This window comes from Pseudorca crassidens, chromosome 14, assembly GCF_039906515.1.
Source record: "Pseudorca crassidens isolate mPseCra1 chromosome 14, mPseCra1.hap1, whole genome shotgun sequence".
Taxonomy (NCBI): Eukaryota; Metazoa; Chordata; class Mammalia; order Artiodactyla; family Delphinidae; genus Pseudorca; species Pseudorca crassidens.
Window position 1 is genome coordinate 62,765,006 of NC_090309.1, and position 25,719 is coordinate 62,790,724.

The 25,719-nt window shown below is 41.8% G+C and overlaps 1 protein-coding gene across 4 annotated transcripts in view; it reads left to right on the forward strand.

Moving 5' to 3' along the window:
* Window positions 1-17,607: 17,607 nt before the first annotated feature.
* EIF2AK2 (eukaryotic translation initiation factor 2 alpha kinase 2) overlaps window positions 17,608-25,719 on the forward strand; it is a 38,272-nt gene continuing 30,160 nt past the window's right edge. For all 4 annotated transcript variants that reach the window (XM_067703255.1, XM_067703256.1, XM_067703257.1 and 1 more), the window contains exons 1-3: window positions 17,608-17,763; window positions 24,672-24,806; window positions 25,160-25,280. In XM_067703255.1, coding sequence (XP_067559356.1) covers window positions 24,688-24,806; window positions 25,160-25,280 — 240 coding nt within the window. In that variant the 5' untranslated portion in view covers window positions 17,608-17,763; window positions 24,672-24,687. The remainder of the gene's footprint in view (window positions 17,764-24,671; window positions 24,807-25,159; window positions 25,281-25,719) is intronic.

Here is a 25,719-nt window from a genome sequence, read left to right on the forward strand (position 1 = left end):
TGGACAGAACATGGCAGCAATCTTCGCTACTTTGGAAGGGAGGGGGTGAAGGAGGCTACTATTTACAGGTGGAATTGATATCAGGTTGGCCCATCAGGGAAGCCAGCAGCTGGGGCCGGGCGCAAGCAAGTAGGCAGTTACTAATTAAGCCCTATAACTAAGAGGATTGGATAGTCATGTGAGTGAAGCAGGGACTGGTCAAGCAGGGGCGGTAGAGAGCAAGAGAGCAGCCATCTTCAATGCTGACCGTACACATGTGCATGACAAAGCCTGAAATACTCGAAACAGTTAGACACAGATCTACCTTCACTGAAGTTATAGTCAAATGGGGGGGTAAAATATATCCACAAATAACTAATGAAGAGTACACCATGATTAGGGTCTTGTTCTGATTTGAGGGATCCATGAAGGTGTAATAGTTGGAGCGTTGTTAATGCCAGGTAAAGGAAATGCCCCTGAGGAGCTTTCTGTGACTGCTTCAATTTTCTTACTCAACCCCTGTGAGCAGATAGGGTAGGGGGTCCCTGGAGAAAGAGAAGCAGGCATGGCTTTCTTGACATAAGAGAAGCCATTTTTGGCCTAAGCCATTTTGTGATCCAAGCCTGGCCGCAATGCTTGCCCTTGAACAGGTCTCAGTAATTAATAATCTTAAGGGAACAAAATGACTCTTATGGGGCAAGAGAAGGAACAATAGCAAGATAATAAGTCAGGTTGTAAAGACTCCCAGTTCTGTTTCAGTGGTAAAGGTTAGCCTGAAGCACATTCTTGAGCTGTTTTGCAGAATTCAAAACCCACTCAACCACCAGATCAACTGGAACCTAAAGAAGATGAGTTGACCTTTTCTGACACTTGTGACTTCAATCAGCTAAAGTTTGGATTCTCTCAACCTGTGCCCCAATTCTATGCTGAATTCTCCTCTGTTCAAGCCCCTCCATGAATATGCATATACCACCCAAACCCCTTCATGAATATGCATGCGCCCCCTTAGCTTAAAACTTCCCCAGTCTTGCTGTTCAGGGAGACACTGCTTTGGGAAAGGTCCCCGGTGTTCTCCTCACTGCAAGTAATAAGTCCTTCCTTCTCCCGATCTTTGGCTTGATTGTGTCTTTTGGTCTGACACCCACCAAGAGGAGACCCAGTTTGTGGTCAGCCCCACAGTCAGCTGATATGGTTCATTGGCACAACTGAACAATCATAAATGTGATAGATACATGTGAGAAATATGGGTGCGTAAGCTATATTTGTTTAAAGCATGTCATTATTAGTCAAAGTCACCCAGGGCTATACAGATCCAGAGCCCCAAACCATCCCTCCCACTACTGGTATCCTCTTAACGTCTGGGCTTTGTACAATCTTTTGATCTCTTCTATCTGCTCTATAGAAACTGTCTCTCACTTGAACCTCCATTTTTTTTTTTTTTTTTTTTTTTTCGGTACGCGGGCCTCTCACTGTTGTGGCCTCTCCCATTGCGGAGCACAGGCTCCGGACGCGCAGGCTCAGCGGCCATGGCTCACGGGCCCAGCCGCTCCGCGGCATGTGGGATCCTCCTGGACTGGGGCACGAACCCGTGTCCCCTGCATTGGCAGGCGGACTCTCAACCACTGCGCCACCAGGGAAGCCCTGAACCTCCATTTTATTAGCATTTTGTGTCTGACTTTCTCTCACGCTTTCCTAAGATCTCTTTTAGTACTAAGATGCTTTTTATTTTGTCTGTTATTGTTTTTGCTGTCGTAACCTATTTTTCTCAAAACTTTTCAGACCTCCACCCCGCAGGCGTTACCTACTCTGTTGAGGTTCGCTTTCCCCTCCAACGAGGACATGCACAATCTTTAGAGATTCATTCCCATTCAAAGACTCATCCACAATAAATACTTCTCATTTTAAAAGCAACCTCTATGACTTCCAGCAACTTGTTTAATATAGAGATACATAGATATTGGTATACATCACTTAAGGCACTACTCAGTGCCTTGAGCTGCCAGGCCCTGCTATGTTGGTTTGAAATATTAGAGCCTCAGTGTTAAAGGAACCAGGATGACAAAACAAATTAGGAAGGTAACTGGAATGGTTCAGACTGAAAAAAAGAAAGAAAATAAAAAAGCTTGATAACAAAGACTAAAATAATTGCACAGAAAATCACTTCCACTGGGGAATGTATATAAACTAATTAATGGAGGTTGTTAATTGACAACTAGACTAGACTCTAGTGGAGACTCTTACCAAGCTGATTCAATCACTGAATTGGAGTAGAAGGCAGAGGACGTTGGGGGAGGTGGGAGAGACTCTGGTGGCAGGTTTCCAAAGTGGCACTGATTCTCACAAGCGTCAAGTGGAGGGACACACAAGTAGCAGGTATAAGGGCTGTGCCTCTACATAATCCGGGCGAGAAGGTAACTAACCTGCCCCAGCCCTAACCCCAGAATGCAAATACTCAAGCTCTCCCATTCAGAAGTCCCGGCCATCCTCCTCCAAGTCTCCAGCACCCATCCCAAAGGGTCCACGTTCCCAGTGTGGTCCTGATTTGCTAACTCTAGCAGAGGGATGCAAGTAGCCACGAAAAAGCCCTCCTTGCTGCATCATGCCTGAGACACAGAAGCTGGCTAAAGTTCCAGTCTGCTGTAATGGTCACAAATGCAAGGGCAGCAGGGATCTCCACGTTAACAAGAATAAATTAGGAGTTTGAAATTAACATATACACACTACTATATATAAAACAGATAACCAACAAGGACCTACTGTACCTACTGTATAGCACAGGGAACTATACTCAATATTTTGTAATAACCTATAAGGGAAAAGAATCTGAAAAAAAATAGATATATGTATATGTATGACTGAATCACTTTGCTGCACACCTGAAACTAACACAACATTGTAAATAAATACTTCAATTAAAAACAAACAAAAAAATAAAAACCATGTACCTAGGAAATTTTACTCTAGATAACCCATTGCTGCTGGTTGCTAAAGGGCACCTACTGGACAAGAGGGGCCCAGGAACTTGGGGTTGGCCTAGCCTTCCCTTCAGTTGGCCCAGGACACAGAGCAGTGGAGAGCTGTGGCCTCTGGGGCACTGTCCCCGAAGCAGGGGCGGTGGGAGCAGGACCCCGGCTCTGCCGGCTGCCGGCCTCTGGAGTGGAGTGGTTCTCCATCACCCTCAGTCTAGGAGACCAAAGTGTTACCAGATAAACCGTTCTGGATCCTGAATGTTTCCAGCATCCACTTTTCATGGACTCCATTCCTGACTTCCTCATGGTCAACTTCCAATGAGGGGAGCCAGTTTTTAGTAAAGTCCCCAAATACAGAGGTTACACCTCTCTCCCTACATATTGGATTCCAAGCTAAATTTCAATCCTGAACTGCACTGAGAAGTAGCACTTCTCTTGCTAAAGAAGAGGAAAAAAAACCCAAAACACAACTTAACCTGAAGGGGCACCCCACTACGTAGAGAGGAAGATGGCACAGGAAGGGCCAGTTTACCTGCCCCTAAAAACCAGCCTTGGGCCAATCAGCACACAGGAGCCCTCTGCTACATAAACCCTGCTTTACTAATCAGCCTTGATTTCAATCACCTTAGACTTTTTAAAGATCACCTGTGCTTGTGCTCTCTCTCCACACACAGGCCTCTCTCTCCCTCTCCTTCTCCCTCTGTGTAAAGGAGCTTTAAAGAAGTCTCCCATGGAACTTCCCTGGTGGTGCAGTGGTTAAGAATCCACCTGCCAATGGCGGGGACACGGGTTCGGGCCCTGGTCCAGGAAGATCCCACATGCCGCGGAGCAACTGGGCCCGGGCGCCACATCTACTGAGCCTGAGCTCTAGAGCCCGTGCTCCATAAGAGAAGCCACCGCAATGAGAAGCCCGCACACCACAGCGAAGACCCAACACAGCCAAAAATAAAATAAATAAATAAAATATAATATAATAAGCCTCCTAGGCTGCTGCCACCAGAGGCAAGAGCCAAGCAAGGGCAGCACCATCTGTAGAGGTCCACCACCATTTACCTCAGGCCTGGGTGGATCCAGGGGCCAAACGGGAAGCTGGGATTTCGCAGAACATCAGGCCCACCTGCAGTCAAAGGCTCACTAGTGCAAATGCATGATCCAATCTGGGTTATTTTGCAATCATGCATGCCAGACAATTAAGAGTCAAGTACTCAGAATTGTAACGTTGACAGGTTGCTGTGAACCTAGGGAGACTAACAAGAATCAGAGATCACATTACCAATTCCAGACAGCCCCCAAATCCTCCTATAATTACAGGCATTAGTGTCAGAACAGGATCCAGCCATGTTTTTTTTTAACATCACTGTATAGTCATTTTCACAATATTGATTCTTCCAATCCAAGAACATGGTATGTCTCTCCATCTGTTTGTGTCATCTTTGATTTCTTTCATCAGTATCTTACAGTGTTCTGAGTACAGGTCTTTTGCCTCCTTAGGTAGGTTTATTCCTAGGTATTTTATTCTTTTTGTTGTGATGGTAAATGGGACTGTTTCCTTAATTTCTCTTTCTGATCTTTCATTGTTGGTGTATAGGAATGCAAGAGATTTCTGTGCATTAATTTTGTATACTGCAACTTTACCAGATTCATAGATGAGATCTAGTAGTTTTCTGGTAGCATCTTTAGGATTTTCTATGTATAGTATCATGTCATCTGCAAACAGTGATAGTTTTTCTTCTTTCCCAATTTGGATTCCTTTCATTTCTTTTTCTTCTCTGATTGCCATGGCTAGGACTTCCAAAACTATATTGAACAATAGTGGCAAGAGTGGACATCCTTGTCTTGTTCCTGATCTTAGAGGAAATGCTTTCAGTTTTTCACCATTGAGAATGATGTTTGCTGCGGATTTGTCATATATGGCCTTTATTATGTTGAGGTAGCTTCCCTCTATGCCCACTTTCTGGAGAGTTTTTATCATAAATGGATGTTAAAGTTTGTCAAAAGCTTTTTCTGCATCTATTAAGATGATCATATGGTTTTTGTTCCTCAATTTGTTAATATGGTGTATCACATTGATTGATTTGCATATACTGAAGACTCCTTGCATCGCTGGGATAAATCCCACTTGAGTGTGCTGTATGATCCTTTTAATATGTTGGTGGATTTTGTCTGCCAGTACTTTGTTGAGGATTTCTGCATCTATGTTCATCAGTAATACTGGCCTGTAATTTTCTTTTTCTGGGGATATCTTTGTCTGGTTTGGGTATCAGAGTGATGGTGGCCTTGTAGAATGAGTTTGGGAGTGTTCCTTCCTCTGCAATATTTTGGAAGAGTTTGAGGACAGGTGTTAGCTCGTCTCTAAATGTTTAACAGAATTCACCTGTGAAACCATCTGGTCCTGGACTTTTGTTGGAAGATTTTTAATCACAGTTTCAATTTCATTACTTGTGATTGGTCTGTTCATATTTTCTATTTCTTCCTGTTTCAGTCTTGGAAGGTTGTACCTTTCTAAGAATTTTTCCATTTCTTCGAGGTCATCCATTTTATTGGCATATAGCTGCTTGTAGTAGTCTTTTATGATCCTTTGTAGTTCTGTGGTGTCAGTTGTAACTTCTCCTTTTTCATTTCTAATTTTATTAATTTGACAAATCTTTATTAAGATTTTGATATGCCAAGACTTGACTCTGAGTTTAAGCACCCAATACTCTCAGAACCACTCTTTCACCTCACGGGAAACCTGGTGTTCCTGTTCCTTGCCCATATTTCTTCCTGTTTCACCATGTACTTCAGTGTGAAGGTAAAATGAAGTGCTGCTTCTGTATTCAGGTACTTGCATTCTAAATTTTAGCTCTAATATGAAATAAGAAGTTGCACTTCCTGTTAAGATAATTCCCAGCTTTAGTAAAAAGATCCAGATGATTTTTAAAACCAAGGAAGTCTTCTAGAACCACCTAAATTAGCATTAAAATGTTCTACAAGGTGAGTGAGACATGATTCTAGCTCCAGTGTCTCTGGAAAATGTTTTAACTCGGTGTAGTATTTTGGGTTTTGAAGTCTTTTGATACCTATAATTTATCAGAAATGTTTATTTTTCTCTTTGGGTATTGTTAAAAGTACTTTTTGCATTTTAATTGTTACTTCACCATACACAAAGATACTTTTCTATGCAATGTGCCTTTTACTTTAAAATGGAAATGAGCGAGAAGATAAGCTTCATTTAATAGTAATTCACTTTACAGAAAATTTTCCTAAACTATATATATTTTTTCTTAAGATATATCTATATCTTGCCTTTACATTGCTTACAGTTTGGCTATATCACATATGTTCATGAACATATCTACGTTTATCATACGTTTATCTAGTTTTATTACAATTAATCCATTTTCCCCCTGGATATTATTCTAATCTTTTTAGGAACTCTAAGATTTTTCTCATGTCTTTAAGTGACTTTTCGCCATGCAGTTTAGTGGAAATGGCACTCTATCACTTAATCAGAAAATTACCAACTGTGTGATTTTTGCACAAAGCACTTAAAACCTCAAAGCCTCTTGTTAATCTCTAAAATGGGCATTACAATATCTACCTGAGAGGATTGTTGTGAATGAATGTAAAAGCACTTCCAAAACTGAAAAGTGTAATTTGAAATAAATCAAGTATTATGACTACTAATCATCACTTGGACCCATATCATTGATTTAAAAAAATTTTTTTAAGTCATTCTTTGCCCTTTTGCTTGAGTTGGGATCTCTACTAACTTTTCACAGAACAATTGACTATAAATGTCTAAATATCATTTCATTGCTTGAAATAATGTGACCGAGCAGTGAAAGCCTCCTACAAGCATGGAAATAAACAAAGCCTTAGCTCTCCCCACACACATAACATATACTAAAGGTCTGATTTTAAGATAAAAGCCATCACCCTGGCAGATTCAACAGGTAGCTTCATTTTTTAAATTATCAGTAGAAGTAGATTACGAAAACGAATCAAACACAGAGTTCTTATACTGACAAGAATTTCTCTTATAAAATATTTCTCAGATATTTATGTGACTCTGCATTTTCAGGTTCTGTTAGGATATTTAACTGCATGGAGTTTTGCTGGTTTAAAAAAAAGATATAGGGGTGCCTTCAACATGGCGGAGGAGTAAGACGTGGAGATCACCTTCCTCCCCACAAATACATCAAAACTACATCTACATGTGGAACAACTCCTACAGAACACCTACTGAACGCTGGCAGAAGACCTCAGACTTCCGAAAAGGAAAGAAACTCCCCATGTACCTGGGTAGGGCAAAAGAAAAACAGAGACAAAAGAATAGGGATAGGACCTGCACCTCTGGGAGGGAGCTGTAAAGGAGGAAAAGTTTCCACACACTAGGAAGCCCCTCCACTGGCGGAGACCGGGGGTGGGCTGGGGGGAAGCTTTGGAGCCATGGAGAAGAGCGCAGCAATAGGGGTGCAGAGGGCAAAGCGGAGAGATTCCCGCACAGAGGATTGGTGCGAACCAGCACTCACCAGCCTGAGAGGCTTGTCTGCTCACCTGCCAGTACGGGTTGGGGCTGGGAGCTGAGGCTATGGCTTCGGAGGTCAGATCCCAGGGAGAAGATGGGGGTTGGCTGCGTGAACACAGCCTGAAGGGGGCTAGTGCGCCACAGCTGGCCGGGAAGGAGTCCGGGAAAAGTCTGGACCTGCCTAAGAGGCAAGAGACCACTGTTTTGGGGTGCGCGAGGAGAGGGGATCCAGAGCACTGCCTAAATGAGCTCCAGAGACGGGCATGAGCCGCGGCTATCAGCACGGACACCAGAGACGGGCATGAAACGCTAAGGCAGCTGCTGCAGCCACCAAGAAGCCTGTGTGCAAGCACAGGTCACTATTCACACCTCCCTCCTGGGAGCCTGTAAAGCCCACCACGGCCAGGGTCCCGTGATCCAGGGACAACTTCCCCAGGAGAACACATGGCGTGCTTCAGGCTGTTGCAATGTTACGCTGGCCTCTGCCTCTGCAGGATCACTCTGCATTCTGTACCCCTCCGTCCCGCCCCACCCCGGCCTGAGTGAGCCAGAGCCCCCTAATCAGCGGCTCCTTTAACTCTGTCCTCTCTGGGCACAGAACAGATGTCCTCAGGCGACCTACATGCAGAGGCGGGGCCAAATCCAAGCTGAACCCCAGGAGCCGTGCGTGCGAACAAAGAAGAGAAACGGAAATCTCTCCCAGCAGCCTCAGGAGCAGTGGATTAAATCTCACAGTCAACTTCATGTACCCTGCATCTCTGGAATACCTGAATAGACAACATATCATCCCAAAATTGAAGCAGTGGACTTTTAGAGGAACTGTAGACTTGGGGTTTGCTTTCTGCATCTAATTTGTTTCTGGTTTTATGTTTATATTAGTTTAGCATTTACAGTTTATTATCATTGGTAGATTTGTTTATTGATTTGGTTGCTCTCTTCCTTGTATATATATATATTCTTTTCCTTTTCCTCTTTTTGTGAGTGTGTATATGTATACTTCTTTGTGTGATTTTTGTCTGTATAGGTTTGCTTTTGTCATTTGTCCTAGAGTTCTGACTGTCCTTTTGTTTTGTTTTGTTTTTTTTAGTATAGTTTTTAGCACTTGTTATCATCGGTGGATTTTTTTTTTGTTTGGTTGCTCTCTTCTTTCTTTCTCTCTTTCTTTTTTTAAATTGCTTTTTAATTTTTTATTTTTAATAATTTTTCCATTTTAATTATTTTATTTTTAAAATTTATTTTTAATTTATTTATTTCCTTTTTTTTCTCCCTTTTCTTCTGAGCCATGTGGCTGACAGGGTCTTGGTGCTCTGGCCGGGTGTCAGGCCTGAGCCTCTGAGGTGGGAGAGCCAAATCAGGACATTGGTCACCAGAGACCTACTGGCCCCATGTAATATCAAATGGCGAAAGCTCTCCCAGAGATCTCCATCTCAATGCTAAGACCCAGCTCCACACAACGACCACCAAGCTACAGTGCTGGACACCCTATACCAAACGACTAGCAAGAGAGGAACACAACCCCACCCATTAGCAGAGAGGCTGCCTAAAATCATAGTAAGTTCACAGACACCCCAAAACATACCACCTGATGTGGTCCTGCCCACCAGAAACACAAGATCCAGCCTCATCCACCAGAACACAGGCACCAGTCTGCTCCACCAGGATGCCTACACAACCCACTGAACCAACCTTACCCACTGGGAGCAGACACCAAAAACAATGGGAACTATGAACCTGCAGCCTGCGAAAAGGAGATCCCAAACACAGTAAGTCAAGCAAAATGAGAAGACAGAGAAATACACAGCAGATGAAGAAGCAAGGTAAAAACCCACCAGACCAAACAAATGAAGAGGAAACAGGCAGTCTACCTGAAAAAGAATTCAGAGTAATGATAGTAAAGATGATCCAAAACCTTGGAAATACAATGGAGAAAATATAAGAAACGTTTAACAAGGACCTAGGAGAACTAAAGAGCAAACAAACAATGATGAAAACACAATAAATGAAATTAAAAATTCTCTAGAGGGAATCAATAGCAGAATAACCGAGGTAGAAGAAGGGATAAGTGACCTGAAGATAAAATACTGCACATAATTACCGCAGAGCAGGATAAAGAAAAAAGAATGAAAACAATTGAGGACAGTCTCAGAGACCTCTGGAACATTAAATACTCCACCATCCGAATTATAGGGGTCCCAGAAGACGAAGAGAAAAAAAAAGGGACTGAGAGAATATTTAATGAGATTATAGTTGAAAACTTCCCTAATATGTGTAAGGAAATAGTCAATCAAGTCCAGGAAGCACAGAGAGTCTCATACAGGATAAATCCAAGGAGAAACATGTGAAGACATCTATTAATCAAACTATCAAAAATTAAATACAAAGAAAAAATATTAAAAGCAGCAAAGGAAAAGCAACAATTAACATACAAGGGAATCCCCATAAGGTTAACAGCTGATCTTTCAGCAGAAACTCTGCAAGCCAGAAGGGACTGGCAGGACATATTTAAAGTGATGAAGGAAAAAAACCTGCAACCAAGATTACTCTACCCAGCAAGGATCTCATTCAGATTTGATGGAGAAATTAAAACCTTTACAGACAAGCAAAAGCTGAGAGTGTTCAGCACCACCAAACCAGCTTTACAACAAATGCTAAACGAACTTCTCTAGGCAAGAAACACAAGAGAAGGAAAAGACCTACAATAACGAACCCAAAATAATTAAGAAAATGGGAATAGGAACATCCATATCGATAATTACCTTAAATGTAAATGGACTAAATGCTCCCACCAAAAGACACAGATTGGCTGAATGGACAGAAAAACAAGACCCATATATATGCTGTCTACAAGAGACCCACTTCAGATCTAGAGACACATACACACTGAAAGTAAGGGGATGGAAAAAGATATTCCATGCAAATGGAAACCAAAAGAAAGCTGGAGTAGCAATTCTCGTATCAGACAAAATAGACTTTAAAATAAAGACTATTAGAAGAGACAAAGAAGGACACTACATAATGATCAAGGGATTGATCCAAGAAGAAGATATAACAACTGTAAATATTTATGCACCCAACATAGGAGCACCTCAATACATAAGGCAAATGCTAACAACCATAAAAGGGGAAATCAACAGCGACATAGTAATAGTAGGGGACTTTAACATCCCACTTTCATCAATGGACTGATCATCCAAAATGAAAATAAGTAAGGAAATACAAGCTTTAAAGGATACATTAAACAAGATGGACTTAATTTATATTTATAGGACATTCCATCCGAAAATAACAGAATACACATTTTTCTCAAGTGCTCATGGAACATTCTCCAGGATAGATCATATCTTGGGTCACAAATAAAGCCTTGGTAAATTTAAGAAAACTGAAATCGTATCAAGCATCTTTTCTGACCACAACACTATGAGACTAGATATCAATTACAGGAAAAAAACTGTAAAAAATAAAAACACATGGAGGCTAAACAATACGCTACTAAATAACCAAGAGATCACTGAAGAAATCACAGAGGAAATCAAAAAATACCTAGAAACAAATGACAATGAAAACATGACAACCCAAAACCTATGGCATGCAGCAAAAGCAGTTCTAAGAACAAGTTTGTAGAAATAAAATCCTACCTCAAGAAACAAGAAAAATCTCAAATAACCTAACCTTACACCTAAAGCAATTAGAGAAGGAAGAACAAAAAAACCCCAAAGTTCGTAGAAGGAAAGAAATCATAAAGATCAGATCAGAAATAAATGAAAAAGAAATGAAGGAAACAATAGCAAAGATCAGTAAAACTAAAAGCTGGTTCTTTGAGAAGATAAAACAAAATTGGTAAACCATTAGCCAGACACATCAAGATAAAAAGGGACAAGACTCAAATCCATAGAATTAGAAATGAAAAAGGAGAAGTAACAACTGACACTGCAGAAATACAAAGGATCATGAGAGATTACTACAAGCAACTCTATGCCAATAAAATGGACAACCGGAAGAAATGGACAAATTCTTAGAAAAGCACAATCTTCTGAGACTGGACCAGGAAGAAATAGAAAATATAAACAGAGCAATCACAAGCACTGAGATTGAAACTGTGATTAAAAATCTGCCAACAAACAAAAGCCCAGGACCAGATGGCTTCACAGGAGAATTCTATCAAACATTTAGAGAAAACCTAACACCCATCTTTCTCAAACTCTTCCAAAATATAGCAGAGGGAGGTACACTCCTGAACTCATTCTATGAGGCCACCATCACCCTGATACCAAAACCAGACAAAGATGCCACAAAAAAATAAAACTATAGGCCCATATCACTGATGAACATAGATGCAAAAATCCTCAACAAAATACTAGCAAAGAGAATCCAACAGCACATTAAAAGGATCATACAGCACACTCAAGTGGGATTTATCCTAGGAATGCAAGGGTTCTTCAATATACGCAAATCAATCAATGTGATACACCATATTAACAACTTGAAGGAGAAAAACCATGTGATCATCTCAATAGATGCAGAAAAAGCTTTTGACAAAATTCAACACCCATTTATGATAAAAGCCCCCCAGAAAGTAGGCATAGAGGGAACTTACCTCAATGTAATAAAGGCCATATATGACAAATCCATAGACAACATCGTTCTCAATGGTGAAAAACTGAAACCATTTCCACTACGATCAGGAAGAAGACAAGGTTGCCCACTCTCACAACTATTATTCAACATAGTTTTAGAACTTTTAGCCACAGCAATCAGAGAAGAAAAATAAAGAAAAGGAATCCAATTTGGAAAAGAAGAAGTAAAACTGTCACTGCTTGCAGATGACATGATACCATACATACAGAATCCTAAAGACGCTACCAGAAAACTACTAGAGCTAATCAATGAATTTGGTAAAGTAGCAGGATACAGACTTAATCACAGAAATCTCTTGCATTCCTATACACTAATGATGAAAAATCTGAAAGAGAAATTAAGGAAACACTCCCATTTACCACTGCAACAAAAAGAATAAACTACCTAGGAATAAACCTACCTAAGGAGACAAAAGACCTGTATGCAGAAAACTATAAGACACTGATGAAAGAAATTAAAGATGATACAAACAGATAGAGAGATATACCATGTCTTGGATTGGAAAAATCAACATTGTGAAAATGACTCTACTACCCAAAGCAATCTACAGATTCAGTGCAATTCCTATCAAACTACCAATGGCATTTTTCACAGAACTAGAACAAAAAATTGCACAATTTGTATGGAAACACAAAAGACCCTGAATACCCAAAGCAATCTTGAGAAAGAAAAACGGAGCTGGAGGAATCAGGCTCCCGGACTTCAGACTATATTACAAAGCTACAGTAATCAAGACAGTATGATAGTGGCACAAAAATAGAAATATAGATCAATGGAACAGGAAAGAAAGCCCAGAGATAAAGCCACGCACATATGGTCACCTTATCTTTGATAAAGGAGGCAAGAATATTCAATGGAGAAAAGACAGCCTCTTCAATAAGTGGTGCTGGGACAACTGGACAGCTACCTGTAAAAGAATGATATTAGAACACTTCCTAACACCATAGACAAAAATAAACTCAAAATGGATTAAAGACCTAAATGTAAGGCCAGACACTATAAAACTCTTAGAGGGAAACATAGGCAGAACACTCTATGACATAAATTACAGCAAGATTCTTTTTGACCCACCTCCTAAAGAAAGGGGAATAAAAACAAGAATAAACAAATGGGACCTAATGAAACTTAAAGCTCTTGCACATCAAAGGAAACCATAAACAAGACGGAAAGACAACCCTCAGAATGGGACAAAATATATGCAAACGAAGCAACTGACAAAGGATTAATCTCCAAAATTTGAAGCAGCTCATGCAGCTCAATATCAAAAAAACAAACAACTCAATCCAAAAATGGGCAGAAGACCTAAATAGACATTTCTCCAAAGAAGACGTACAGATGGCCAAAAAAACACATGAAAGGATGCTCAACATCATTAATCATTAGAGAAATGCAAATCAAAACTACAATGAGATATCATCTCACACCGGTCAGAATGACCATCATCAAAAAATCTAGAAATAATAAATGCTGGAGAGGATGTGGAGAAAAGGGAACACTCTTGCACTGCTGGTGGGAATGTGAATTGGTACAGCCACTATGGAGAACAGTATGGAGGTTCCTTAAAAAACTACAAATAGAACTACCATACGACCCAGCAATCCCACTACTGGGCATATACCCTGAGAAAACCAAAATTCAAAAGAGTCATGTACCAAAATGTTAATTGCAGCTCTATTTACAATAGCCAGGAGATGGAAACAACCTAAGTGTCCATCATGGGATGAATGGATAAAGAAGATGTGGCACATATACAGTGGAATATTAGCCATAAAAAGAAATGAAATTGAGTTATTTGTAGTGAGGTAGATGGACCTAGAGTCTGTCATACAGAGTGAAGTAAGTCAGAAAGAGAAGGACAAATACCGTATGCTAACACATATATATGGAATCTTAAAAAAAAAAAAAATGGTTCTGAAGAACCTAGGGGCAGGAGAGGAATAAAGACACAGACCTAGAGAATGGACTCGAGGACACGGGGAGGGGGAAGGGTAAGCTTGGACGAAGTGAGAGAGTGGCATGGACATATATACACTACCAAATGTAAAATAGATAGCTAGTGGGAAGCAGCTGCATAGCACAGGGAGATCAGCTCGGTGCTTTGTGTCCACCCAGAGGGGTGGGATAGGGAGGGTGGGAGGGAGACGCAAGAAGGAGGAGAAATGGGGATAAATGTATATGTATAGCTGATTCACTTTGTTATACAGCAGAAACTAACACACCATTGTCAAGCAAGTATACTCCAATAAAGATGTGAAAAAAAATGGGTTCCTTACTGACAGATACCATTATGGTAAACAAGGTATTTGGAAAGGCCAACAATAATGGTGCTGGCAGAAGCACTGGAGGAAGAAAAAGCAATTCCATACCTGGAATAAATGCTTACTCCACAGAGGGCAATCCCTCTCCACTCCACGATGGAAAGGCTCCATGTAACCCACCCGTCCCCAAGTGGCAGGCTGGTCTCCTTCGGTGTACGGGGTACTTGTGCTGGGAGCTCAGTGTTGGTCTTTGCTGTTGGAAGGCTGGGTGCTCAGCAGCCGGATCAACCTTGACAAGAACTCCATGTTGATGAAGTCACACACATCATCCATTCCTATTGCCGAAGGCTCTTCATTTGTGTGGAACAAGCAAGCACTGGGGTAGCTGGGGAACAGCCCGACTGACATCTACAGAAGGTTTCTTGCACAACTGCTTCTCAAAAGTCTCCTCAGCGGGGGGTACCTTTGATGAATATTCACAAGGGGACCCAATACACTCATCCTCTTTGTCCATTCCAAGTGATCACCCACATCCTTTTCCCCAGACCTCCTTATCATCAACCCTCTGATCTTGCTCTTTCCAAATCTCTGAATATCCAGGTAAATTGCTAGCTACTGGTACTGTCCAGGCCACTAGCTTTATTGCCTTCCAAGTGACAACTAAATATAGTTCCACCTGCTCAAAGTTCCACGAACTGGGAAGATTTTCCTTTTTCCCATTATCTTTTAGGGCTACCTCCCTGAAGTGCTGTCGGAATATATCAGTCTACTTCCAATTAATGCTAGCGTATTGTGCTTCAACTGAATTTTTCTTTCTAAGTCACCTGTTCACAAGGAACTCCCCATGAGACCGGGGATGTGGGTTGATAGAGTGGGAGTGAGTGCCATGGGGGTCTCACATATCTGCTCATGTAACACACCTGTGGGCTGCCATCTATTTCAGTACTAGAAACTCCAGGACCAGTTTACCACCACTAAAGATCTCTGGTGAGCAAACGTTTCTGACTGCTGCTCTGACCCTGCTGCCCTTTTTTTTTGGAGGGGCAGGTGGAGTTAAGTGTTGCCACATGGCCTTTGCCACTCTGGGAGCCATAATCCCCATTGAAATCAGGTAGTTTTTCAATGGCAACATCTCCCATCAACATTCTCCAGGCACAGTGGGCAGCCAATACAGAGCTTTTCAAAGATGAAACTATATTTCTGAATGCCTGGTGGAGAGTCCTTTGGATATTCTTGGGGGACACGGTTAGACAATGAAGGAATAGGTTGCATATGATTCATCTACTCTAATATTCCTGACTCCTTAAGTATTTTTGATTTCTTCATCTGTATACTTGGCATCACAATTTCACTTAATGTGGGCCACCACTGAGCCCAGGTTACAGTAAGCCAACTAAACAAACTCTTAGAACCATTCCCAGCTGCTGGAGCCAGCACACTGAGTGCATAATCTAAACTGTGTTCCGTCTTTCATGTCACCTTTAGAAGCATATCCATGCACTTTTCTTGGGTTTCTGCTGATAAAAATTAGCGAAATCTTGTAATTCTTTCATTATGTAAACTATATCCTCTGGATCAGATCTTGTCTGTATCCTTTTGGGGCCTTCTAGCATCTGATTCTAGTTCTAGGAGTGAAGACAAGAGGGAGGAATGGGGCGTTTGGAAATTTCAGCACGTCCTTGCAAGGTGACCAATTCAAGCTCTTCAAGCTTGGCTGTACCAGACTTATCCAACAAGGATGGAAGGACTGTGGTGACTCAGCAGAATTTGGGAGGGCAATGGACTCATTCAAATCCACCCAAATTCCCAGGTCCTCATTCCTTCCCAGTCAATAGCCTCAATGTTCCTAGAAGAGACCTGGTGAGGCTGCAAATTAAAGTTATATAGAAATTCGGCTACCTGCAGCACTGGACTCTGTAGCTAATTTCTGCTCCATCAGCCCTGAGACTACATGAAGTAAGAGGTTCTTCTGGGGCAGTCATAAAAGCTTGTGTCCTCTGACCATGCTTGAGCTTGTCAGAGCTTTCTTTCTTTAAGCTCTTTTGGACAGTTCAGGGGCTTCAGAAAGTCACAAAACATGTCATTGCTACTGCCATTGCATCTGAAACAACCACCCCACACCCACGAAGCTGGGAAATGGACTCCTGCAAACGAACGGCCACTACAGTTGGAGATTTCTTGTCATCTCAAAGGGTCACAGAAAGATGTCTCTGCCTCCTATCTGCCTTCTAAACCTCCCACCAGTGCTTCATATTTGGGGAACTTAAATCAAGGAAAATAGTGTTTAGCCATTGATACCCTGCAATACAGGGGTGGGAGGTGTGTGTGCAGAAGAGATGTGGGAAAGGATGCCTGGAGCCAATGGTCAATATGTAATGTGTACCTGAAATCCATCTTGGAACTGCCTCTCTCCCTTACCCTCACTGGGATATTGAGGTACAGGATCCTGGTTCTAATTCCAGCTCCCCTGCTCACCAGCTGTTACTTCTCTGTGCCTCAGGCCTCAGTTTTCTCATCTGTTAAATGGCACCTACCTTGCAGTACTGTTATGAGGTTAAGTCTTCAGCACTCCTCAGTCACTGTGTCAAGGTGCCAGTATTACTCTGGGAGTGTGTCATAGTCCCTTAGGTGAGTAGGATTTCTTACAACTCTGGGACTACTGGTAAGGACTTTGGTGGTAAACTCCAGGAGGTCCCGAAGGCAGCAGGTAGCTCTCCTAACTGCTGGATTGGCTGGTACTTGATACAGCAGCTGGCAAGTACCTGTTGAATGAATGGATGGATGGGTGGAAACAGATAGGGAAATTATGCCCCCAGGCCTCTTCATCCCCAGCCTCGTTAACGTGAGGAGAAGGAGGAGGGCAAAGAAATGGTGGTTATGGGAAAAGGAATCCTGGCTTTGCCCTGGGAGAGTTAATTTACTCAGTTTTCTTCCATTAATAAAATGGAGCTGATGATATCCAGCCCCCCAACCCCATCCCAAATATTTGTGTTGAAGAGGAAACTGGAGCGTTGATCACAGAGCGCCTGCCACGTCGCGGGCCTCGGAGACCTCAACGTCCTCCCCACCTCCCGGAGTACCCTGCCCGCACGGGGGCCGGGAACACCCCCAGTAGCAGGGGTGGGGCTGCAGGGTCTTGGACGTGCCCGGTCCGCCCCGCGGTACCCCCCACGCGGACTCGGGGTGGAGGCGCCAGTTTCCCGCTATCGCTGAGCCTGTGCGGACGTGGGCTGACGTGTGCGGACCCGTACAGACCCGTGCGGGAGGGCGGGAGGAAGGCGGAGAGGAAGGAAGGCGGAGAGGAAGGAAGGCGGAGTCCGCGGGGAAAACGAAACCGAGAGCGAACTGCTCAGACCCCGCCGAGCTTCCAGTGAGGCCGCAGCTCGCGTCCCTAGCCCGGTACTGGACTCTGGTAAGATACCCCTGACCCCTGCGCCGCCGCCTCGATAATGCTGTACGAGGCCCTCAGCCGAGGTGCGGAGCCCTTGCTGGATCCGGGGAAAGGAGCGTGCAGCGCGGTGGGCGCTGAAAGTCATTTTCTTCCCGCGAACAATTCTTGACAGAGCAAGCGACTACTAGCCCTGGTCCGGGACGGGGGCGGGGGCGACTAGTGGAAAACGGAAGAGCCCTATGGCTTGACAGACAGATGGGAAATACGGGGGCCTGAATTGCCCAAAACATTGGCTAAAAGAATCCCCAGCCACAAATCTCTTGCCTGGGTCGTTGCAATCGTTCTCCAATTGCCCATCTTTAGCCCCCGCTCCAACTCTGTCCCCCGCCCCGCCACCTCTTCTTAATACCGTAGCCGACCGAGGGCCTTTAAGGCAGAACAGGACACCCCCGAACCCCGCTCCCCAATAGCTTCATCAGAATCCTATAAAAGGTTATTGACCTACAGACAAGGCCACCTGCTCCCTGCGTTCTGACCACACAGGCCTCATGGCTGTCCTTGGGGCAGAGCCAAGCACTGTCCTGCCTCTGGACCTCTGCACTGCCTGTTTCTTCCCGGAAAGCTCTTCCCCCAGATACAATGTCACTGTATCAGAGCAGCCTTCCCTGAACAACCTGCATGTAAGAAACCCCACTCTTCCCTTGCTGTCCCCCCTACTCTGCTTTAGTTTTCAACGTAGTACTTATCACCTTGTGACATTTTTTATGGGTTTGTCCATTTTCCTCCACTAGTAAGTTCACAAGAGCATGGTTTTGTTCGCCAGTATAACCCAGTATGTGATAGGTATTCATTAAATCTTTGTTTTTGATTCATAAATTCTCTTTTGAATTCCAGAATATGAGACTTCCTATTGCCTGTGATTTCTTTAGTACTAAAAATGCCTTGCCAGATGGAAGCTAAAGGACAGACTCCCTGCTGTCACTTAGGAACTTAGAATCTTAGGAACTTAGAATCTTGGGCAGTTTATGCTCTTGTTCTTCTATTTGCTTATTTGAACCTGAAGATCCTTAACACTGTTTATTCATTCAATTCATCAGATATTATCCCCTCCTGTTATCCCCTCCTGTTACTTGAATGCACGTTGTTTGCCAAGCTTTGCACAGGTCCTTTGAGGGGGCTGGGTCCACAGGGACTTGGGTCTGCCCTAAGGGTATCAAGGCACAGCCAAAGTAACTTCTGGGCATGAGTAAGATGGACACGTAATATTTATTAGTGATTATGATGGAGATTTCTTTTAGGAAGATGGTAACCTAGTTTTAAAATAAGATTTATTAAAAACAGTTGAAAAGAAACGCCTGTTTCTTTTTTTCCAAACTTGTAAGTACTTTTTCAAAAATGCCAATTTAACACCTTATTTGTTTACACATATATTTCACTTAAATTCAAACTGGCTTGTCATTCTGAAGATCAGCAGTTACTTAAAGTTAAAAGTGTTGAGGATTTAGGGTATTTCGATAGGACTTCAGGTTAAATAATTGCTAAGGACTCTTCCATAACTACTGTTCTGAGATCTATGACCTCCTCCAGTTGGATGTATGATCTCATACTCGTGACTAAACTAAATGACACTTCAGTTCCTGAACATAATGGTACAGCTACAGATCCTTATCTGAAACCCTTGGTCCAGGTATGTTGTGGTACTCAGAGATTATTGGATTTTAGAAAGGCAAGGCAGTATAAATCCCATCTATTTGTAATGTTCTCAGTAGGGTTTGGGGGCAACACTCTATCATAAAACATTTCTGCAGTGAAATGTATAAATCGACAACAGAGTACGATTAAGACTCTAAATAGCTCATGTCAGTTCAGGTCTAGATGCGGGGCTACACACCCACCAAAAACAAAACAAATGAAAACAAAGTAAACCTCAGTTTTCAGTGCTTTTGCATTTTGGAATTGTAGACCAGAAGCACTGTTTATTGAGGGCCAGTGGTGTGGGAGACCCTGCTGGATGCTTTTTGTCTGATTTACTCCTCACAACAACCTGTGAATCAGGTGTTTTCATTTCTGTTTTCGGGTCATGAATCAAAGGTTCAAAGAGGTGCCTCGCCCAGATCTATGTGGCTTTAAAGCATAGCCCTCTCCACAACACTAAGCGGTGATGTGAAGACAGCACCTTTGCTCAGATCTGAGCCCTCCCAGCCACCAGCATTGCTCACCCAAACCACTGCGGCAGCCCCGACTTGGTCTCCTGACTTATACTCATGCTCCACTCAACTTTTCTACACCCACCCCTCATACTCTGTTCTTTACATAACATTAGAGTGACCATTAAAAACATAAATCCAACTGCATCACCCCTCTGCTGAGAACCCTCCAATAGCTTCCCACTGCAATTAGAATAACTTCCACAATCCACACCTTGGCCTTCAAGGTCTCTGTGCTGTGGCACCTGCCTACCTCTCAGACTCATTTCCCACCGTTTCCCCTTGTTCACTGTGCAGCAATCTCCTTGACCTTTTTGTCATCCCTCCAAAAGCTGTGCTGGTGCCTGCCTCCAGGTATCCTCTGCCTAAGATGGTCTTTCCCCATATCTAAGTATGGTGGACTTTCTCATCATCCAGGCTTGATTTAAATATTGCCTCCTAAGAGGGGTCTTCCCTGACCACTGCATCAAAACCACCTCCCTCGTTTCTCTGCCCCCACCTATTAACACTCTTCTATCTCATAGCCCTATTTCATTTCATTGTAGCACTTCCAGCCAACTGTTATCCCCTCCTGTTACTTGTTTCTGGACTTGGTCATCTTCTTTCTTTCTTCAGTGGAATGCAGGTAGGGGCTTGATTTGTCTTGTACACATCTGTATACCCCGCATCAGAACAGTGCCTGACACTTACTAAGCATTTACCGAATGAATGAAGAAAGGATGCAAAGAAAACAGCAGATGAAGAAAAGGGAGACGGTGAGGAGGTTTAAAGTGGAGTACTTAATTTTAATGAATCATTCTGTCATTTACCTATATACTGTCCAAGTGTTCATCATTTACCACTTGTCACGGGGTGCCAGTTATACAAAGATGAGTAAGACATAGAACTAGCTCCCCAGAGAGCTCAGTAACTGGTTTAAAAAGCAGTCTCGACTATGATGGGAGCTGAGCAAGGTGGGTGGCAGGCCCGTGGAGGGGTACTAGCTGCTCTCGCAGCATCAAAGAAGGATGTATTGATCCTCACAGAGGAGTGGGAATTTCCTGGTAGATAGAGGATGCAGCTATTACGTTCCAAACAGAGAGAAAAGCATGTTACAAGTCATGGAGATAAGGGAGATCTGCAGATATTTTGGTATTCATTTATTCACTATTAAGCACCTATTATAAGCCTCTCCCCTCTTATAGCTCATGGTCTCTTTTGGAAGACAGTCGGTTAAATTAGCAATTGTAATAAAGGAGACAAGGGCTATGATAGAGCATCAAACCAGGACCTCTTCTAGGGTGTCTAGGAAGTAACATTTGAGCTGAGATCTATAGGAAGCAGGAGTTAACCAGGCAAAGCAGCATCACGGGTAGACTCCAGAGCACTTCAGGAGGGAGCGTGTTGGACAGAAGCAGTTGGGAGCCAGGAAAGAGTCAGTGGGGGAGGCGTTCTTTTGAGAACTATCTCTGTGTAGGTGGAATTTAAAGCCACAAGCCTCAAGGGGATCATCAGGGGAATGAGTGTAAGTAGAGCAGAGAGATCTGAGACCTGGACCTTGACACACTATAATATTTAAAAGAAAGGATGAGGAGGAGGAACAAGGAAAGGAGACAGAGAAGGAATATCTTGTGAGGACGGAGAGAAACCAGGAGAGGGTGGTGTCTTGGGTGTCCAAGCAAAGGAATAAGGAGGGAGAAAGGAATGAGCAGCCGTGTCACATGCTGGTTATGTGTCAAGTAGACAGGGGCTGAGAACTGACTACTGACTACTAATTTTAGAGATGGAGAAGCCATCGGTAACCTTGACAAGAACAATTTTGGTGGTTTGTGGGGGCTGTATGATTGAATTGATGTTTTGAAAAGATTATGATGTGACTCTTTTAAAAATGGAAAATAGCAGCTGTTGGTGAGGATGTGGAGAAATTGGAACCCTTGTGCGCTGCTGGTGGAAATACAAAATGGTGCAGCCACTGTGGAAAATAATTTGGCAATTCCTCATAAAGTTAAACATAAAATTACCATCTGATTCAGCAATTGCACTTGTAGGTATATACTCAAAAGATTTGAAAGTAGGGATTTGAACAGATATTTGTACAACAATGTTCATATCAGTATTGCACACAATAGCCAAAAGGTTGGAATAACTCAAGTGTTCATCAACAGATGACTGGATAAACAAAGTGTGGGATATTCATACAGTGGAATATTATTCAGCCTTAAAAAGGAAGGAAATTCTGATACGTGCTACAACATGAATGAACCTTGAAGACATTAGCTAAGTGAAATAACCAGACACAAAAGGACAAATATTGTATGATGCCACTTATATGAGGTACTTAGAATAGGCAAATTCATAGGCATAGAAAATAGAATGGTGGTTACCAGGGGCTGAGGGGGAAGGGAAATGTTTATTGTTTAATGGGTATAGACTTTCTGTTTGGGGAGATGTAAAGAGTTTTGGAGATGGATTGCGGTGGTGGCCTTACAACATTGTGAAAATGCTTTTTGCCCATGAATTGTACACGTAAAAAGGGTAAAAAGGGTAAACTTCATGTTATGTATATTTTACGACAATGAAAAAAAAGTTTAAAAAAATCATGATGGCTGCAGTGTAGAGAAGGAATTGCAGCGGCTGTGAGGAATTGGTTCTGACATTCTTGTAGCAGTCCAGGAGTGAGATGGTGATGGCTTGAACCAGGATGGTGGCTATAGACGTCATTGAGAAGTAGAAGGATTTGGAGGACAGGACTTAGGTATAAATCAGAAGGTAGGGAAAGGACATGTCAAGAATGCCTCCCAGGTTCACGGCTTTCAGACATGGATGCACAGTGGAGTCATTTTCTGAGAAAGGAAACTCCAAACCAGCTTGAGGGAAGATTAAAAATGCAATTTTGGATCTTTTGAGTTTAAAAGTCATTCAAGTTGTCCAAGTGGAGAGGTTGGATAGAGAGATCTGAAACTCAGTAAGAGGTTCATAAATTATGTATAAACTTTAGAGTTAATGACAAATAGATGATCTTTGAAATCATGGTCATGAGAGAAATTACCTTGAGGAGAAAGTATAGAGTGAAGAGAATAGCATCTTTGGACCAAGCCTTGGGGAAACTCCAGCATTTAAAGGCTGTGAAGATTAAGGAGTGTTAGAAAGAGTGACCATGGAAGAAGGAAAATCAGAAGAGCTTTCTAATAAGAAACGAGAGATCAACAGGGTCCGCTTTCTGCCTATGGATTTACCTATTCTGGATGTTCCACATAAATGGAATCATACGCTATGTGACCTTTTATGTCTGACTTCTCTCATTTAGCATGTTTTTGACATGTAGCTCTGTTGTAGCATGTTTCAATACTTTATTCTTTTTATGGCTGCATAAGATCCCATGTGTGGATATAGAGCACTTTGTTTACCCTTCATCAGTTGATAGATATTTGATTTGTTTCCACTTCTGGGTTATTGTGAATAGTGCTGCTATGAATATTCCTGCATAAGTATTTCAAAACCTGTTTTTCAGTTCTTTGGGTATACACCAAAGTGGTGAAATTGACGGGTCATATGGTAATTCTAAGTTTAACTTTTTGAGGAACCACCAAATTCTTTTCCATAGAGGCTGCACTACTTTACATTCCCATCAGCAATATATGAGGTTTCCAATTTCTCTATACCCTCAACAGCACATTTATTTTCTGTATTATTATTATTATTATTACCAGCCTAGTGGGTGTGAAGTAGTATCTAGTTGTGGTTTTGATTTGCATTTGTCTAATAAGTAATGATATTGAACATCTTTTCACGTGCTTGTTGGCCATTTGTATATCTTCTTTGGAGAAATGTCTGTTCAAGTCCTTTGCCTATTTTTAATTTTTTAACTCTTTTTGTTGTTGAGCTGTAAAAGTTCTTTATATATTCTGGATCCTAGGTCTTTATCAAATATATTATTTATAAAAATTCCTTTCTGTAGATTGTCTTTTCATTTTCTTCATAGTGTCCTCTGATATATAAACATTTTTAATTTTGATGAGGCCCAATTTATCTATGTATTCTTTTGTTGCTGTGCTTTTGCTGTCATATCTCAGATTCCATTGCCAAATCTAAGGTTGTGAAGATTCACCCTTATGTTTCCTTCTAAAGTTTTATAGCTTTGGCTCTTATATTTAGATTCTATATTTTTTAGATTTTGTTTGTAATTTAAATCATTGCTACTGTCTTGCTCCAGTGAGAACCATAAACAAGGGCATAATTTGCCTGCCAAGTAAATTGTCCTAAAACTGACTTCTGACAATTTCAAAGGGGGGATTTTTGGGGATTTCATAGGAGGATCAATGTCCATACAGCTAAATCCTTCATGATTTCATAAACTTTATATATACTCTCAACCTTTTTCTTCTCAACATAAATAATTATAATTCTACTCTTGCAGGCTTTTAACTTCTCAAGCAGGTGGACAGACTTGCACTTGACACTCAGTGGAAGCAGAAAGAAAAGTTACAGAGAAGGACCTCCAGCCTTTTTTTGGCCAGTTGAGTTTTGAAAGTAGAAAATCGTGGAGAAATTAGCTTGATTGTGTAGTCCTTGAGAGAGAAAGAAAGATTTTGTAATAAGTTTTCTCTGGGTTTATGTGGGACTGAGATGAGTTGTATAAAGGAGAGTCATCTTATCCTGTTTTGTCTCTTAAACTAGACTGGGATAATTATATTAGGTATGTTCTGAGTGTATCACCTCTTTCAAACATCTCTCTTATTGTAGGTTACTGTAGGAAAAAATGGCCAGTGGTCGTTCACCATGTTTCTATATAGAAGAACTTAATAAGTACCAACAAAGGAACACTGCAGTACTTAAGTATTGTGAACTATCTAAGACAGGACCTCCACATAACTTAAGGTAAGTTGCTATAAAAAAGGGTATATCCCTAGAAAATATGAACTGGGAGAATGGCAGCTCTGGCACAATTTTGAAGTCAATTCTTTAGCTTGAGAGCAAAGTTGCCAGAGAGTACTGTCTTCTTGATGTAAAGTGGTAACTTCAGAGGACTCCAGAGAAAAAAGAGGGTTTAAGCCTTTCCATGCTTCAAGATGATATGCTATTTTGCTGTTTGGGGGTGACTGCTTGAATTTTATGTGGAACATAGGTTAAAATTTTCGAAGGTAGTCATAGGAAGCAGTGGTGATCAGAACACTTGTTGTTAGATAATGCATGAATTTTATGATATTTTGTGAATTTTTCTTTGAAATTAGGTTTACCTATCAAGTTATAATAGATGGCAGAGAATTTCCAAAGGCTGAAGGTAGATCAAAGAAGGAAGCCAAAAATGCTGCAGCCAAATTAGCTTTTGAAATAATTAGTAAAGAACAGAAGGTGAGTAATTACCTTTTTTTCCTAGTGAAAGGGAACTCAGAAATATCTATGATATTTTTCTCTGTGAGAAAATACTTATATGCAGAATAAAGAAATTTACAACTTCTTTTGCTTTCAAAGTTTCGTTCAGTCTTTTTCCTGGCCCCATTTCTGTAGAACCCTGAATGAGAGGTACACCTATGGAAGAGTGGGAAAAATGGGACAATACTATTTAGAGTGCCAGCAGCAGTGACATACTCTAAGGAAACAGTGAGAAATGAGCTAACAGGTTCTGGAAGGAGCTCCTCCACCTAATTGAGGGAATGCAGTGAAAAAGGACAGAGATAGAAGTGACCATGAGGAGAATGATCTATATGGAGGGCAGATGATGAAGAACCAACATATGTATAATTGGTATCCCTGAAGATTAGAACAGAGTAACTAGTACAGAAAAAGCTAT